The following is a 16,829-nucleotide window of genomic DNA, read 5'->3' on the forward strand; positions in this document are numbered from 1 at the left end:
AAGGTTAAGCCTGCAGCCCGGTACATGGTTTTGTCAGGGAACCAGGCTCCATAGTTCCCAGGAAGTTTGAGGAGACAAGGGTGGGTTGACAAAACTTAGTTAGTTGGTGGCGCTGGCAAGGGGGTTGGTACCCCTTAGTTACTACACAAATCAGTTCGAAGATGTTTTTGTTTGTGCAGGCATATTTATTATTTCAAGTGCAGCATAACACCTGGGGTACAGTGTACCAGGTTGGTGAACCGTAACAGTAGAAAAAACAGCCGATGCACGTTTCAACCAAAGTCTTTCTCAAGGCATTGAAGTTGGGGTGGGGGCTTCCCGGAAACCACCCGAATGCTCACGGACCACCAACCCAGAAATCTGCTATCCAGCATCTACTCAGCGCCCTACTCAAGGTTCTTCTACTTATGTTCCAATGGGAAATAAGTAAATAAGTAAATAAAACAGTAAATAATTTATTTTATTAACAAACATGCTGGCTCAAAAGCAACCCATAAAGTGTAAACAAGATAAATACAAAGGCATCATTTATTTTCATTTGGAGAATTCCACATTAATTTGATGTGTGACAAGGATATTCGGCACCAAGATAGCACTTATCTTTTACACAACCTTCCTCTAAGGAACACCTGAGGAGCACTCTGTTCTCAGCACTCGTATAGTGCCTACATGGCACATAACCTTTCTATCAGGTGTACCTGTATTATACTCCAAACAAGACACTAGTATAACTATTAAGACAAACAATTTTCAGCCACGAGAGCCTGTGGCTGTACTATGGGCAGTACTAAGGTAGAGCTTTAGTAATAGCACTGCTTTTAGTTAAAACCACTTGTGGAAGCACTCCAAATAATTGCACTAATACAGCAATTTGAGGACAATATGCCATTTTTTACAGGAACACCTTTGTGCACTTCAGAATGATTAAGGACTGATCATTATGGACACAAAAATGAGCCTTTAAATTCCCACTGTAACAAATTAAATACAGCCACCAAGCAACTGCTTTTTTCAAAAACCCACACTACAAGGAGAAAAACAAATAATAGGGTAGGCTTTTAGGTAGGAGAGGGGTTGTGAAAACCTAAACACTAAAAACAAGAAACATGCCACCATTTGTAAACAAGTAGTTACTCTCCCTTAACAGTCATGGCAGGATAGTCGGACCGCAAACCTTTCCTCATTTGAGGGGCTTGACATGGAGGGGCTGCCTGCAGAGAGAAAGGGTAGGAACTAAATACCCAACACAGGTCTATGAAAGAGGGGACGGGTGCATAGAAAGTAACGCAAATTTGGTAGAGGGGACGGAGTGGAGGATGTTAAATTTCAGTTTTGCTGCTCCTCGCCAGGATGTATGGACAGCCATGGGGGGGAAGGTGCTGCTTCACACTCATCTCCTAACCTTCACAGAAACTACTGCAAGAGGCGGTCAGCAACGCGATTATGGAAGCTCCCGAGTATGAAGCCTCCAGATTATCAACTCCCATTTACCCAACAACTGAAAAATGTAAGAACCCTGCCAAGCTACATGCAGAAACAGGGAAGAGATAAACAAGGAGCCCTAGCCCCCTGGACTACTGCCGATTTTGATTTAAACAACAAGCAAACAGGTCACCCTACAGTCCAAATACATATCCAGAGCCTGCAATGAAAAATCTCTTTAGCACGTTTTAATTAAAGTAACTGTACCTGTAGCTGGAGTAGAATTGCTCATGGTAAAGGGCCCGTTAGCAAAACCAGAAGAAAGAAGCTCGTCAGAACCCCGCTGGAAAACAAATTAGAATACATATCAGTACATTGTATCTGTAAAAGAAAGAATATTCCTCTTTAAATAGGTTCAATCATCTTATTGTCATATTTTGAACTTAATTCTACCAATAATTCATGCCAGATAACATTTCTGCAACCACAATGCACACCGGGCGTTTGCGATGCCCATTACATAGATAGATTGTTTGACACCTTTTCAAGAAAAAACTTATTTATGTAATAAAGAGAGGAGAGTTCATATTATGGCTATACTGGAACAGATAAGCCTCTGAGACTGAGTAACACAGAAGGTCCAAACCGCTGCTACAGAACTAAAAAATAAAAAATAAAATATAAAATAATTAAAAGACGACCACGTTTCCTTCGAGACATAATAAGGTACACCATCATGGGAGGAATTAAAATTATTCGGACGTTTAGCTCCTGCTTGTAGCCTGGCTAACTTGTCACCAACTGGGGAGCGAACTTTGGCTCCCCCAGCCAACTGTCGTCTTGCAAATATACCAATGATTTGTGACATTTAAAGCATGATATGTCATGTAATGTATTGATCCAACTTCGACATGAGCTGCTAAAATTACTTTTTGACTTCATTCCATCTTGGTACTTCCTGCTTGTGGGTTGATATCCCATACCTAGGAACTGCTTTTAGCTCCTGCTCGACAAATCTATTTGAATATTTGCATTTAAAACTTAATCTACGTAAAAACGTTTCTAAAAAAATAGGTGCCTGATCTAAATTTGAATTTTCTGGAAACAGGAACCACAATTGAGTGAAAAGGGCACTGTTTCACATCGTAATCAAGATATAATATCAAGGAGATGTGGCATAGATTGAAAAATCTTGAACACATTTTTTGGCCAGACTCATTCAGGGGGAAAACAGACAAAACCAAGGGTATACATGGATTCAACAAAGGTTGTCAAAGTAATTTATTTATTTGTATTCTTAAATCTACGGCCTTGACGGAAAATAACCCAAAAACCTTTTTAAAAAAAGGCAATCCAAATATAAAGAAGACCTCCGCACAGGTCCTTATATCATGCACAGAAAGGAAAACAAATAATGCCCCAGCTTCCGATGAATGCCCCCAGAAGGAAGACCAACTTGGCCAGCCCATGGTCAAATAACCAACTGCACTGGCAATAAATCAGTCGGCAGCTCCTTTTTGTTTTCCACCCCAAAGCACATTGAAATTTTCATCACACGACTGTAAACCACCACAACCACACAAAATCAACCAAGACACCACACAAGCCTTCTTGTGACGCTCTAGGACAGGGATCTGGAAAGCCAAAGGTTCCAAAGGTTTTGGACTACAGTGTTACAACTGCCCCTGGGCGATGTGGAAAGGAAAAACTGACCATCACACTCAAGTGCTCCATAAATAAAAATCCTCCTCTGCCTCCAAAGTAAAAGCTATCACAGGGCAAGCACCAACTCATCCTACATGTCACGGATGCCTCCCCTTCGCAAATAAATCCTCCCACATGCCCTGGGTGCAAAAGCAGATTCCCACTGCTGAAAAAGCCGAAAGTGGTCCAGAAGACGGAACTAACCACTGCCCTGTCACAGACCTACGAATCATCCGTAAGGTCAAGAGCACATGGTGAAAGAGCTCACAACACAAAGCTCAAGGTAACCAAACCGGACCCGTAGCAGAGAGACCGTCACTATCCACAAAGCTAGTCACATCGTTGGCAAAATCAGACCCTTGATTTCTGACCATATTGGCATCTTCTCCTTTGACACAGTCTACTACAAAGCAAGACCTCTTGGCTACATGCATGCGTTTAACCCAAGCCATCCTGCAATGGCCAACATCCTACTTAGCAACAAGGCAACAGTTTATCAACATGGGAGCCAAGAGATCACCCTCGGGCATATCATAATTTGCGGAGTCCCAGAGCCCTCCAAGCTCCCATAAATCATAGTCAAATACTGCCAGGGGCTAATAAGAGAAATCCGGCACAATGAAAAACTCAGTATTTTCATAATGACAAACTGCTCTACCTGAACATCAACTGCATCAAAGACATCTACAGCCTGAAAGTCGTCCTCTTCAGACCTGAATGTCAAATGCTTAAATGAATGATAAAAACTGAATTTCAGCAAGCATACTAGACCCCAAAGCTGGCTGACTAAATTGAGAATCACTGATTCACACATGAACTCACATCTAGCAGCAAGTCTCTTGCATCCACAATTGATGCCTACCACAGCATCACATCTTGAAGGATCAGTTCTCTTAAGAAAAGCCTTTATGCCATGCCTCCAACTACAGAATAGTGGTCCAAGCCCTCAGCCTCTCCCACAAACAGTGGCAACACCTTCCTTGCTGGAGTCCCGGCCTCCAGTCTGGATCAGCAGAATGTTATCCAGCAAGCTACTGTCCATCTCAAAGGTGCAAGGCATTCAGGATCACACCACCCTCATGCAGGATATTAGGTGGCCGTACAGGCCTACCTAACTTTGAAGATAGCCTGCATCAACCACAAGGCAGCCTAAATCAACGCCGCATCCTACATGGTCACTAAACTCGTCACAACCAGAAGCCAGCACGAAACAAGGACGCCAATATATTATGGTGAGGCTAGAAAACAAGAAATACAAGAAGAAAAAAACACAAATGAGGTAGACTTCCCTAGCTACTACCTATACTGCAGAGGTTTGCCTGGCATTTCGGTGCTGTACTGCCCTTGTGGGCGGAACAAAGACTGATCTGCATATTGATATTCCTCCTGTGTGAAAAGTACAGTGAGCAAAAAGCGATGGCTGCGGACTCGCAAAATGGGAAAAAAAACCACAGAACATGTTATCATGTCATGTTCCTTCTAGAGAGGGGCGCCTGCAACCTTTTAAGTATTACTACCTAAACTGCAGAGCAACATGGCAGTACACATCACATCAATGTGGCCAAACATCTCCTAAAATGTAAAGAAGATTAAGATCTTATCCTTCAAACAATAGGGCCTTAATGACCGATCATGGCACACTGGAATAATTCCTCTTTCCTCAAACATAGCTTGGCCTCTCTCCCTTCTGCTGTATTGTATCATTTCCTACCAAAAGCCCCAACCCACAAACCTAGGTCACAGGAAATGTCACCCTTTCCATAGAAACATTTTTCTACCTGTGTGGTAGAAGTCCTTAGTGTCTGCATGATAGCATAGCCCTTGCAGAATACAGGATATATGAATTGATAATTTTTTGCAGAAAATGAGTCCCTCTTAGAGTCCCGAGTTATGATCATGGTGCACATTAACCAGCGTCATAAGGAAAACTATTACAGGAAGGAGAGTTGTTACAGTGAAAATTACCCTTTTATTTTTTTTATTGTAATTTTATAGTTTGATCTACAAACTTTTTAAAACAATATTTCATTCATTACACTTCTAGATTTTGATTTTTCAGGGAACAGTTTCAGTATGGTCCTTCAGAGTTTCATCTAAATAGTCAATGAATCGACGACATAACATCACTTTTTCCCCTCCAAGACTTCGAAACCACCAGTCTTCTATATTCGATAAAGTGTATCAGGAGGGTACCGAACTTCCTTCTATAAGATCAGGTTGCCCTCTGCCCCCAAAGTTTGGATGGAGACAATATGGTTCCAAAATTGAACGATGGTTGTTGTCAGACTCCTGTTGTTCCCTGACAGGATGAGGTTGCATCTATCACTGCTATCTAGCTCAGGCCCCTTCATAGATATCATTTCTCGGAACCAATTTCTCTTATCCGTAAGCGCAGGGCAGATCATAATGATGTGATGTAGATTCTCCACCATCAGTTTGTTCTCACAAAATCTACAGAAAGCTGCTTCTTTCGAAATGTGTCTGTTTTTTGCCATGAGTTCTCGTGTGGGTAATAGATTCAAATGTAATCTAAAAAATAAGTCCCTAATTTTCCTATCCGGAAATTGTTTGAGATAAGACGGCAGTTCATTCATTGCACGAATGTCTATCTCACATGACAAATTCATCTGGTATTGGGATTTTCCAGCCATCGTACAAATCCAATCATTTCGCTGTATATTTTTTTTGCGTATTGCGGTCGCTTCATTAACATCTCAAGGGATATGGAGTTTGTAGCCATTATGGGACTCAATGAGTTTTTCCACGTTGCTAGGACTGTATTGGCGACTGTGATATTCCTTTCTTCAAAGACATGATATGCTGGAATGTCTTCCTCATTAATCATCTTTCTGTATAATTCAACTTTTTTCCACTCAACTATTGAGTGTAGGGATTGCAACGCAACCTCATGTCTAATTCTGATGATTGGAAAGGATTTGGTAGAGCCAATATTTTCCCCCAAAACAGACCCTCTAGACGGTCCCAAATAGATTGGTCAAGGTTTATCAGTGTCTCACTGCCATAGGTTAAAATGGGCGTCACTTTTTGTCGATAGAAAATTACAATTGGTTTTAATGAAAATTGACCAAATTTTCTATGTAGGAATAAGCCTTGTCTTGCCAATGACAAGGTTTTAGCTCTTAAATGATTTGTCCAGGGTATTTCTACTTGCGATTGGTTCACTAGGAGCCCCAGATATTTCATTAATGACACTTTGCTCAATTTTTTGTCGTTCATGTAGAATTGGAAGTCTTTTTTTTGGACTTTCTTTGCGTCAATTACAAAATTACCCTTTTATTAAAATTGGTGAATAATTGCATGCAGGTCTTTAGGTAATTGGAGAGGTGCACTTTCAAATCTTATAAAAGATGGCCTCTACATTTAATCCATCAAACATCGAGAAAGTACAGTAAACGCAGTAAGAGTAACCACAATACGCCTAATCCCGTCCCCTTTCCTCCATACTTTTGGAACATTCAGTCCATCAGGACCGGACCAAAAGATTTGTTTTGTCTTTCTTTTAATTGCAGGTGGGGCCAGCGCATGCGACCATAGCCCCGCCTTCCTGAGCTCCGCCCCGCGCATCACCGTTCAGTCCTTTTCTTTGTGCAGTCAGGGTCGGATGCACTTGCATCATAGGGAATTTTTCTTTTTTGTTCTTTTGTCCTTCATCTTCCTTCTCTGGTTTCACGGTCTTCTTTCCTCAGTCTATGCCGGAGCGTCTGGGATTCCTGTCCTAATCATCATGCGAAAGTCGTTTCTGGAAGGTGATCCCCATTCTCTCTGTCTGGAGTGCTTGTGCCCAGAGCATCAGTGGGACGCTTGCCTCTATTGAAACTCCCTCTCCGTTAAGGCATTCCAGCGTCGGCTACTCAAGTGGGAGGAGGTGTTCCAATGGACGACTCCTCCACATTTACAGCAGTTCATCGACAAAAAAAGGAAGCGTCCGATAAATTCCTTCCTTTTCAGGGCACCCCGAGCAGGGGACTCCTTCCCGGTCTTGGGTTGGGGGAGGGGCCCAAGTGGCACTGGTAGCAGGATTCTACCTAGGGTGTCCTGAAAGGGATCTAGCCTGGACTCCGGAGTTTGCGCCGAGGGTCCCCGTCAAGGGGCTGACAAGACTGGATTTTCATCCGATGTTCCCCATCTGGGGACTAAGGTTAAGCACAACATTTCTGGGGCTGTTTTGACCAGGGTTATTCCCGAGGTTTCCAATTCTGGAACTAGATGTACCAACCCTAGTCTCGAGGTTTCCTGTACAATGACTAAAGGTACCAGGGTTATCCCAGAGGAACCCCGACTAGTGGCCGTAATTAAAACCAGTAAGATCGAGGGGCTTCCTACAAGGGCACTGGCTATGTGGGAGTGACCCTAAGCCTTCCCACAAACAATCTTGTGGTTGAACCAATCCTGCAGCGTGTGAAAAGAAAGAAGGAGGGCTAAGGCCCTAAATCTTCAAGTACTGGATCTACCGAGGTTCCGTGTTGCAAGGCTAAAATGAATACAAAAATCCCTGAAATCCCTGTGGTGACAATGGCCTCACTGACTCCTGTGACGCAGTTCACCTCAGGCAGTGACAAAATGGTGGTTCAACCCACACAGTCTGAGGTGGCCATTTTGACAAGCTCTTTCACACCAACGTTCTCAACGGCTGGTACATAGGAGCCTATATTTGGGGCCGAGCAGCATTTTCCACGGAATGTGGACAATAGGAATCATGTCCTCCCTCCAATGGATTGCTGTGTTCGGTTTCCGCTGCCACACAGTGTGTCCCCCCCCCTTCTGCGTCCGCTCCCTTAGTTTATGTGCATCCAGTTGGTAGAGGGCCATCGTGGAAACCAGCCTCTTTACAATCCTGGAGGTATGCCCCTCCTGAGCAGCCTCTCCTGTGCCTAGACCGTCCTCGGAGGACACGTTCCTTAGCAAATTCTAGGCCCTTATGCACTCTGACCCAATGAAGGCATACTTTAAGGATTTATTCAAAGAAATGTATCCTAATCCTCTCGAGCTGCAGCCTGCTCCTACAACCCCTCAGCAGGTTTCAGTAGTGCTGTCCCCTCTTTCGGTGGGTCCCCCTCCACCATTGATTCCACTTTCACCTGTGCTTAAGAAGCCAGTTATGCAGTCAAGTATGCCCACAGGGTCTGATGTACCATGTGCTGCAGATCAGTTTTCTGTTCCCGCCGCATCGGACGAAGACCAAGCAGACCAGTATAGCGAGCACCCGCCCCACTCTGTCAGAGCCTTTCACGACCGGATCTTGGATAGAAGTATAATCGGTTATTTTTTTCCCCCAATATGATGGCGTTGCAGGATATTCTGGTACCCGAGCCTGCGGCTCCACAAGAAGGTGTATTTTCAGGAGCCGTAACTCTTATGACACAGGAGCGCACAAGTCTTTTCCTTCAAAAGGATATGCTAGCTGAAGCCTGCAAGGTCAGGGAAAACCCCAATTCCGGCCAGCACATAACTAGGAAAATTGACACTCGCTACAAACTACAATCATCAGAAGACATCCCCTTGACTGCATGTCCACTCCCCTCATCAACGGTGGTGGCAGCAGCTATGACTCAGTCTAAGTCGTCCTCAACATCCTCTATGGCTGCCTCTCAGGTCCTGTGCACAGAGGACAAACTTCTAGATGCCATTGGGGAAAAAAGTATTTTCCAATTCTGCTCTTCAGGTGTGCAAGGCAAATACCAAAGTCATCCTGGCAGCTGCAAATCTCAAGCCATGGAAAGAGCTTTCTGAATTTCTGGCATTTATCTCTCAGTACAGGTAGGAAGATTTTAAAGAGGGCATAATCTGATGCCAGAGTGCTGGCTCAGGAACTGCTGGAGGCCGTGGCCCTTCATGTAGACACTTCCGCTCGGGGCCTTATGGTTGGAGTAGACCTCTCCCGCCAAGGACAAAGTACTTGATCTTTGATTCAAAGGTAAAGAGCTGTTCTACTCCTCCACTGATGAGGAACTCAATAAAACAAAGGCAAGCACGCAAACGGCTAAATCTTTATCGGTCCTTGCCAAACCCCGTGCTAAAGCAGCCTATACGCAGAGGTTGGGGATTCAGACAAGGTCCTTCTCAGGTTTCAGAGGGTTCCAGGAGCTTTGTGCATGCCAGGCAGAAGGTTCCTCTGGTGTGCCACGCTGCAAGCAGCACAGGCATATTGGCCGGTTTTTCCCTGTCAGCAGCCTCCTCTTCGGCAACAGTTGGTCTCGCCGCTGACAATCCAAATTATGATTTTCATCGGTCTCACGAGACTCCAGTGTGAGGACGAATATCGTCTCATCTGGAGGCGTGGCAGACCATCACATCAGACCGATGGGTTTTGTCGGTCACCCGAGCGGGCTTTTGCTTGCCCCACCCTCTCACCCTCTTCAGCAGACTGGGTCACCCGCCCTCAGAGCCGAGATACAGAAACATCTGGGCCTCAGAGCGGTGGCACCTGTTCCCTTGCAGGAGCAATGGGGGAGAGAGGGTATTACTCCCCTCTGTTTACAGTGCCCAAACCCAACCAGGCTGGCCTGCGGACTATCGTAGACCTCTCCAACTTCAGTCTTTTCCTACCCCAAGAGAAATTCAAGATGATCAAGTCCAGCCAGATAATGTCCCCTCTCCAGAAGAGTGATTGGCTCAGTGTAGTAGATCTTCAGGATGCTTGCATGCATATCCTGATCTGGGGCCCACATCAGAAATACCTTCGGTTTTTCGAGGGCACGGAACACTTCCAGTATCGAGTGCTGCCATTTGGTCTCAGCTCTGCACCACCTGTCTTTACGAAGATGATGGCGGTCATCGCAGCATTCCTCAGACTGCAGAGAGTTCATGTCTATCCATATTTAGACGATTGGCTTCCTTCTGCAGAGTCCTTGCACACAGGCTGCAATGGCCAATCTTCAGTCACTCCTCTAGCACGTGTTCCAACTGGGGCTGTCGGTTAACTAGCGGAAATCTATGACGGTTGCTCAAGACCTGATTTTTTTTTTGTTTTCATTGTGATACTGCCAGTGCCAGAGTGTTCCTAATGGAGGACAGAATTGCTGATTTATTGGCCATGTGCCAGCTTTTCTTGGAGTCCTCCCACATGTCGGCCTGGTGGTGCCAGAGACTCCTGGGCTTGATGGCTTCATGCGTGTTAGCCCCAGCCTTTGCGAGACTTAAGAGGAGACGCACCCAGCTTGCTCTTAAGGAGTGCTGGTCCCAGGCTATGGACGCGGACAGAATGTCTCATATTACCTAGAACTCACAGCAGTTTTTCTGGCTTTGAAAGCTTTCCAGCCCTCTGTCATCAACAGAGTGGTGCGAATGTGCACAGACAATGCTGTAGCAATGTTCTACATCAACAAGCATGGAGGGGCACCAGGTCCCCTCTGTTGGAACCAGCTATCCAGATTTGGAATTGGGAAGTCTAGCACAATATCTGGCTTATTTGATATTTATATAGCGCGCAAAACCCAGAGGCATCCAGACGCTTTAACTTAAGAATGTGGTTACGGTAAGTGCTTAAGGGAAAATATGTCACAATAGTCACAGACCAGGCATACATTGAACCTGGACAGTGCAAAAATACATACTTGGAAAATCTCGCCTCTTGTTGCGGGGAACTATATCAGGAGTAGATATGAGGGATATAATAGGTACATTAATACATACTTGGTGAGCACAAAAACTAGAATCTTGACCAAAGATTGTGGGAGTAGTTCAAAGGGGAATAACAAGAGGCTGGAGACCAGAGCACAAGGACATAGGAGGCCAAGGAACGAGGGAACTGACGAATCGCAGGTATTCGTCCCTTCTCCCCAAAGGTGTCATGATCTCTGCTTCCAAAAGGTCAGGGTTTTCCCAACTCCCTTGGAAGCAGATTCATAACCCAGGTTCCGAGTGCCAACCAGTCCCAATTGGGACCCTTTGGACCCAGTCCTGGCGCCAGTGGCACCAGGCTCATAAATATGCCCAGTCCCAGCGCTGGAAGCGCCGGGCTCATAATGCTTGGGTGGACTTACCTGCAGCAGACCATGCTGCTTACTTGCTTGCCAGTTGAGCCTCTGATCCTCTTCTGTTTGGAACTACTTTTCCTGTTGGGTGGGGCAGGAGCCACTCCCTAGGTTCAGAACACTGGAACTCTTCTGGAAAGCAGGAACTCTTTTCTTACCTAGGCGTGGCTGTGGAAGGAGACACCTAAGCACTACAGGAGGCTATTTAAACCACACCCGATGGATGAATCTTGCTTTGCATTATTCTGCATCCTCTGCAGCAGAACGCTCATCGTGTCTTCTGCATCTGATCCTGGGCCTAAGGAAAAAGGCTTACCATCCTGAATCCAGTCTTCAGCAACACCTATAAAGACAAGAAAGAACAGGTTAGCATTACGGTCTTCAGTGACAGCTCTTCACTTACCTGGGCCATCGGCTGTCACCAACGCCTCGCACTGCATTCTGAAAGACAAAGGCTTACCTACTCTTCGTGCGCTCCGGAGGTCTTCACACTGCATTCCGGCATCTGAAAGACAAAAGCTTACCAACTCTTTGCACGCTCCGGAGGCCTTCGGAGCTGCATCCCGCATCTGAAAGACAAAACAAGGTGCATTTAAAGACATTGGGGAACTTTAATACTCACGTGCCATTACTCCTTTCCACATCTAACCCAGTGGGTATTCCGGCACCCTGCAGCCGCTCCGAACTTGTACCTGCAAAATAAAAAGACAGTTAGAGCGCATCGTGAAGCAGGCAACAAGCGCTTACTTACGTGCTTCCAGGCGCTTCTATTCATCACACGGGCTCCATCTTCAACTCACTTCAGCCCGTCATCCACCATCGCCGGAACCCTGCAAAACAAGAGACATCATTACTAAAGACTTTAAAGACATTAGAATTACTCGAAACTTACCGTTCGTGCAGTAAACGACGGACAGCAGTCCTCTGAAGTCAAGAGGCCTGCTCCCCTTATCCAGTGAAGAAACTGGTTACAGCACCCTGCCCCGAGGCAGATGGAGAGCATGGCGTTTACTTACCTAAGGTGAGAGCGTTAACCTTCGGGGTTCTACAGGAGAAGAGAAAGGGAAGAAGAGAGAGACATTCAATAACCCAGTTCATTAATCCCATATTTTCTATCTGCAGACATCTTACCCTTCGAGTCAAACATACAGTGCACAGAGGTCCAGCCCAAAGAGCCAGCCGTGTGTTATACATCACCTTTGAAGATACGGTATACGCCCAGTCAAGACCGGCGCCTCTACGGGAATCAGGTGAGCGTTACAAAAGGGCCGCCTCCCCGTATGAGGATAGGGAGGTGATCCTACTCCGCAAGACTGTCCCTAGGGGGTCAATGCAAGAGTGACCTCACCAGGATAGACTCTCCTTAGGGGACAAGGACTCTGGTTACTGTGAGGAACTCCCTAGACCACCTACTACAGCCGCATACATGGAACTGTCTCCTATAAAGAATAGTGTGGCATCTTTACATTTGGTAGAAGACGATGTAAAAAGAAAGGAGGAGGTCTCCAACAGGAGATGTATTCTAACTGGGATGTGTCAGATCAGGAGGAGAGTGCTATGAGCAGGGTAAGCCTCCTGATATCATCACGCTTTGTGGAGGTGGAGTGAGCCCAGTTGCGAAGCGTGCAACTTTCAACGAGCAACATAACGCCAGTGCAAGACGCCAGAGCACTAGTGTGTGCAAATTCCAAGAGAGCATTATAAGGATGAAAATACGACTGAGGAAGCTGGTAGTGGTGCGACCACACTAGCAGCATGGTTGAAAGGACGCCCGAACGACGGTGCGACTTCCGATCCTGGAAGCGTGAATAGCTTCCGATCACCAGTACAGTGCAAAGCATTAATACGACGAGGAACCGTGAATGGAGAGCCGACAAGCGAGAAACCACACTCTAGCAAGAGCCAATCCCTGCAACCTTACCCTACCTACAGAGAGGTACAGGGGGAATTGGTAAAAGTGGGAGGCCACCAGGGCCTCATACTCAACCAGGCCGAGAAATTAAATATAAGACTAATCAGAATTGTAGAAGCACGAGAAAGCAAGTAAGAAATAATCCAGTTGGAGCAGGTGGATATTTGATGAAGCGCAAAACTCGTCCCAATCCTGAGGAAAGGATATCATTAAAGAGAACTGTAAACGAGAGGTGAAAAACCTATAAAAGAGATTTAACCAACCCAGATGGGTAGCCAACAGAGACGGGAAACGAATCCCCTAGGAGGAATGGGAAGATAAACTATACCTTCAGAGTTGAAGGCTGCAGAGAGCACAAGCTAGAAGCACTAAATGACAGACAAGAAATAAAGCTGTCAAAGCTTAAGAAATAGAATCCTTCACAAGAACAGTCTAAAAGGAAACCAATATAAACCCAAAGAAGGAATGCCTGAAGTAAAAGACGAGAGAGTCTACAAGTTATAACAAGAGGGCGAGGGACTACTGGAAAGCAAGATATTCTAAAAATAGGACCATAGAAAGTAGGATACCCTTGAACCCTTCTTGAACTACAAAAGCCGATTACAGATATCACATGAAAAGGTTACGTTAAGAAATAGCTGTAACAAAGGGAAACATAAACAAAGAGACCATCGAAGGAGAACAGATGAAGGGAAGAAAAGACATCCTCTTGGTCTATTTAATTTAGTTATGTATAGTGGTATGGTCAGGTATAATTAGTTGGGATGGAGGACATTTTTACTTTTGACTTCCTGATCCGCTCCTTTAGATCCTTTAAATAGGCAAGTTATTCCATCTAGCAATAGGAAAAGTTATACATTATTTTTGTAATTTCAATAAAGATCCTCTAGAATGTCCTTGGTGCGTCCGAATCCTTCGGCCGACTCACCACAGAACAAAAAAGGGGAAGGAGAACAGAATGGGAAAATAAGGCAGAAGGGATAATTACAGACAGCATTAGTCCACAGCAGGTTTTGAGGTTGAGACGCAGGGGCAGCTCCCGTCGAGGCTGAGCATAGGGTAAAAAAACAGGAATGTTTAGAGGAAGGCTAGAGACCTTATCACATTCAAAGAATGCAAGTTTGCAACCAGGATGTCGCTGTCTTTGCTTGCAACGGGACAATAGCGACCATTCAAGTTTCCTTGAAGACGAGACCGTAACACGCCCACAACCCCAATATGGCATATTATGGAGCCCCAAACAGCAAGTCCCGGTCAATAAAGTCTTCATACTTGACAGAACACACAACATGACATCTATTTTTCTCACCATGGCCAATGAGTCCAGAAAACAGCAAAGAATCAGAAGCACCTCAATGTATGTTTTTTAGCAGTTTAAACTATTGTATTAACACTGCTTCCAAGATGCCTTCTTCCCTGCTGATGCACCCAACTGCTCAGCGCACTGGTCACCTGGTCACCCTCTGAACTCTGGCCCAGGCTCCTGCATGTTCAGTTGCCCTCGAACTGCCTCCAGGCTCCGCAGCACTTAAGGGTCTGTATTTGCAACCCTAAGGTCCCTTCTTTCTGCACTTATGAGCCACCCGCTGGCTGCCCTTGCGAATTAACTGCACTTCTCCCCTTCCCTCTTCCCCATACATGTGCGATTTGAGTGACACAAAGCCTAGTAAGATAGTTCTTTTGTGCTCCCTTTGTTTCCCTTATCTTGTTGCGCCTAGAAACACTTATGTACAGGTGCGTTATAAAGGACATATCATGTACAGGCTAGGAACACGAAGCTGAGCTCACATTTACAAAGGAGCTCAGATACAGCAGCCACTGACAGAAGCTTTGCTCTTTCGTCAGATGTTTCCGTTTCGGTTTTTGAGCTTCAGCATCACTGCCAGAAAGGAATTCAAAATAACATGCAGGCAAGCGTTGGCTCCAGCAGCAAGACTACATTAAACGAGCATTGGTAATGCCAACAGTTTGGGCTTTTGTGAAGCCTTGTGAAAGGCATTTGTCAAGCACTGCAGCAATGGTACCAACTGACTATTTATGAAAGCAGTTGCAAAATGGTGTGAGTACCTGGGTATAGAATAGCAGTGCCTGACAAATGCCTATACACAAAACAAAACTGTTGGATTTGACAATGTTTGCTTTTTTACAGAACTTCAGTGAAAGACACACACAATGCTTGCAATTCAATGAGGCTGAAAGCAGACCTCCTTAATAATATGATAGGTCATTTATAATGTGCCTGTACACAAGTGTTTCTAGGCGCGACAAGAAGGAGGGAGGGAACAGAGGGAATACAAGACAAACAATCTTACTAGGCCTTGTGTCCTTCGGATCGTGCAAGTGCGACAGCGCAAAGTGCAGGGGAAGGGGGGGGGAGTGCAAGGGAGGGGGAGGTTTAATCAGGGCAGCATTTCTCTGAGTAAGAGCAGCCAGGGCAGCGCAGCTCTGGGTAAGTGCAAGGAGTCAGGGGCTTGTAGAGGTAAACAGTTACAGCTCCTAGTGAGTGGCAGGCCAGGAGACAGTGCAGGGAGACTGATCAAGGAGGAGCCTGGTACCCAGTGAGCCTCAGAGTAGCCAAGCAGTCAGTCAACGCAGCAGACAGGTAGGTCCGCAGGGGAGGGAGAGAGAGAGAAAGCAGTGGAGAAAAGGAAGGTCTTGAGCGGCTTCTGGAACTTCAGGTGGTCCAACTAAAGTTTGAGAGGGGCAGGCGGGCATTCCAGAGGGAGGCACCTGCAGAGGAAAGATCTACCACCAACCCTCTGCTTGGAGAAGCGACTCACCCGTAGAGAATCAGAGGTAGCTGAGCGAAGGGCTAGAGAAGGAAGGTATGTTGGAAGAGAGCGTTGGATGTAGTGAGGGCTCTGGCTCCAGAAAGCCTTTTGGACGATTCATAGGGTCTTGAACTTGATCCTTGCAGCCAGTGGAGAGATTTCAGGACTGGAGAGATACAGTCCTTGGGTTTCAGACCAAGGATAAGCCTTGCAGTCTTGTTCTGGATTAGTTGCAGATGGCGGAGAGTAGCGAAACGCAGATCGAGAAAGAGGCTGTTGCAGTAGTCCAACCTAGAGAGAACCAAGGCTCTGGAGACAGTGAGCTTCTGGTGGAAAGTGAGAAAAGGAAAAGTTGAAGAGGTGCAGTTGGTAGTGGGCCTTCTTGGCAAGGTCCGTGATGTGAGGAGAGAAGGAGAGAGTGGAGTTGAAGATGACACCAAGGTTTGTTGCCTCGCAGGATGGTCAAGGAAGAGGGTCCAAGGAGGACAGCCAGAGTGAGAGGGAAAGCGGGAGCAGGGATCCCAATGAGAAGGATCTCAGTTTTACTGGCATTAAGGCAGAGATTGTTGGAGGTGCACCTATCCTGAATCGTGGATAGACAGTCAGGAATGAGCGAGAGAGGACAAGAGGCTGAAGGGAGCCTGAAAGAGCAGAGTGTCATCCACATAACACTGAAAGTTAGAGCAGAAAGTATAGATCAGGTGGGCGAGAGGGGCCCCGTAGACATTGAAGAGCAAGGGTGAGAGGTTAGAGTCCTGGGGAACACCATATGTGGAGAGAGGGGTTGTGGAGAGGAAGGACCCAAGTAGGACCTGGAAGGGTCGGTCCCAGAGACAGGAGGTCAGCCACTCCAGGGCCTGAGCCGTGATGCCCAGGTTGTCACAGAGTCGATTGATCAGGATGGTGTGATTGACCGTTTCAAAAGCAGATCAAAGATCAAGGTATGAGGCCAGTAGGAATTCTGGAGTCGAGGTTGGAGAGCCGATCTTCAAGGGTGTTCAGGAGAGCTGCATCTGCAGTTGATTT

General features: G+C 45.9%; 1 protein-coding gene across 9 annotated transcripts in view; it reads right to left on the reverse strand.

The window, feature by feature from the left end:
• PTBP3 (polypyrimidine tract binding protein 3) overlaps positions 1-16,829 on the reverse strand; it is a 1,755,480-nt gene that overhangs the window by 1,339,137 nt on the left and 399,514 nt on the right. For all 9 annotated transcript variants that reach the window (XM_069630627.1, XM_069630630.1, XM_069630624.1 and 6 more), the window contains one exon: positions 1,690-1,765. In XM_069630627.1, coding sequence (XP_069486728.1) covers positions 1,690-1,714 — 25 coding nt within the window. In that variant the 5' untranslated portion in view covers positions 1,715-1,765. The remainder of the gene's footprint in view (positions 1-1,689; positions 1,766-16,829) is intronic.

This window comes from Ambystoma mexicanum, chromosome 6q (assembly GCF_040938575.1).
Source record: "Ambystoma mexicanum isolate Mex_15411 chromosome 6q, UKY_AmexF1_1, whole genome shotgun sequence".
Classification (NCBI taxonomy): Eukaryota; Metazoa; Chordata; class Amphibia; order Caudata; family Ambystomatidae; genus Ambystoma; species Ambystoma mexicanum.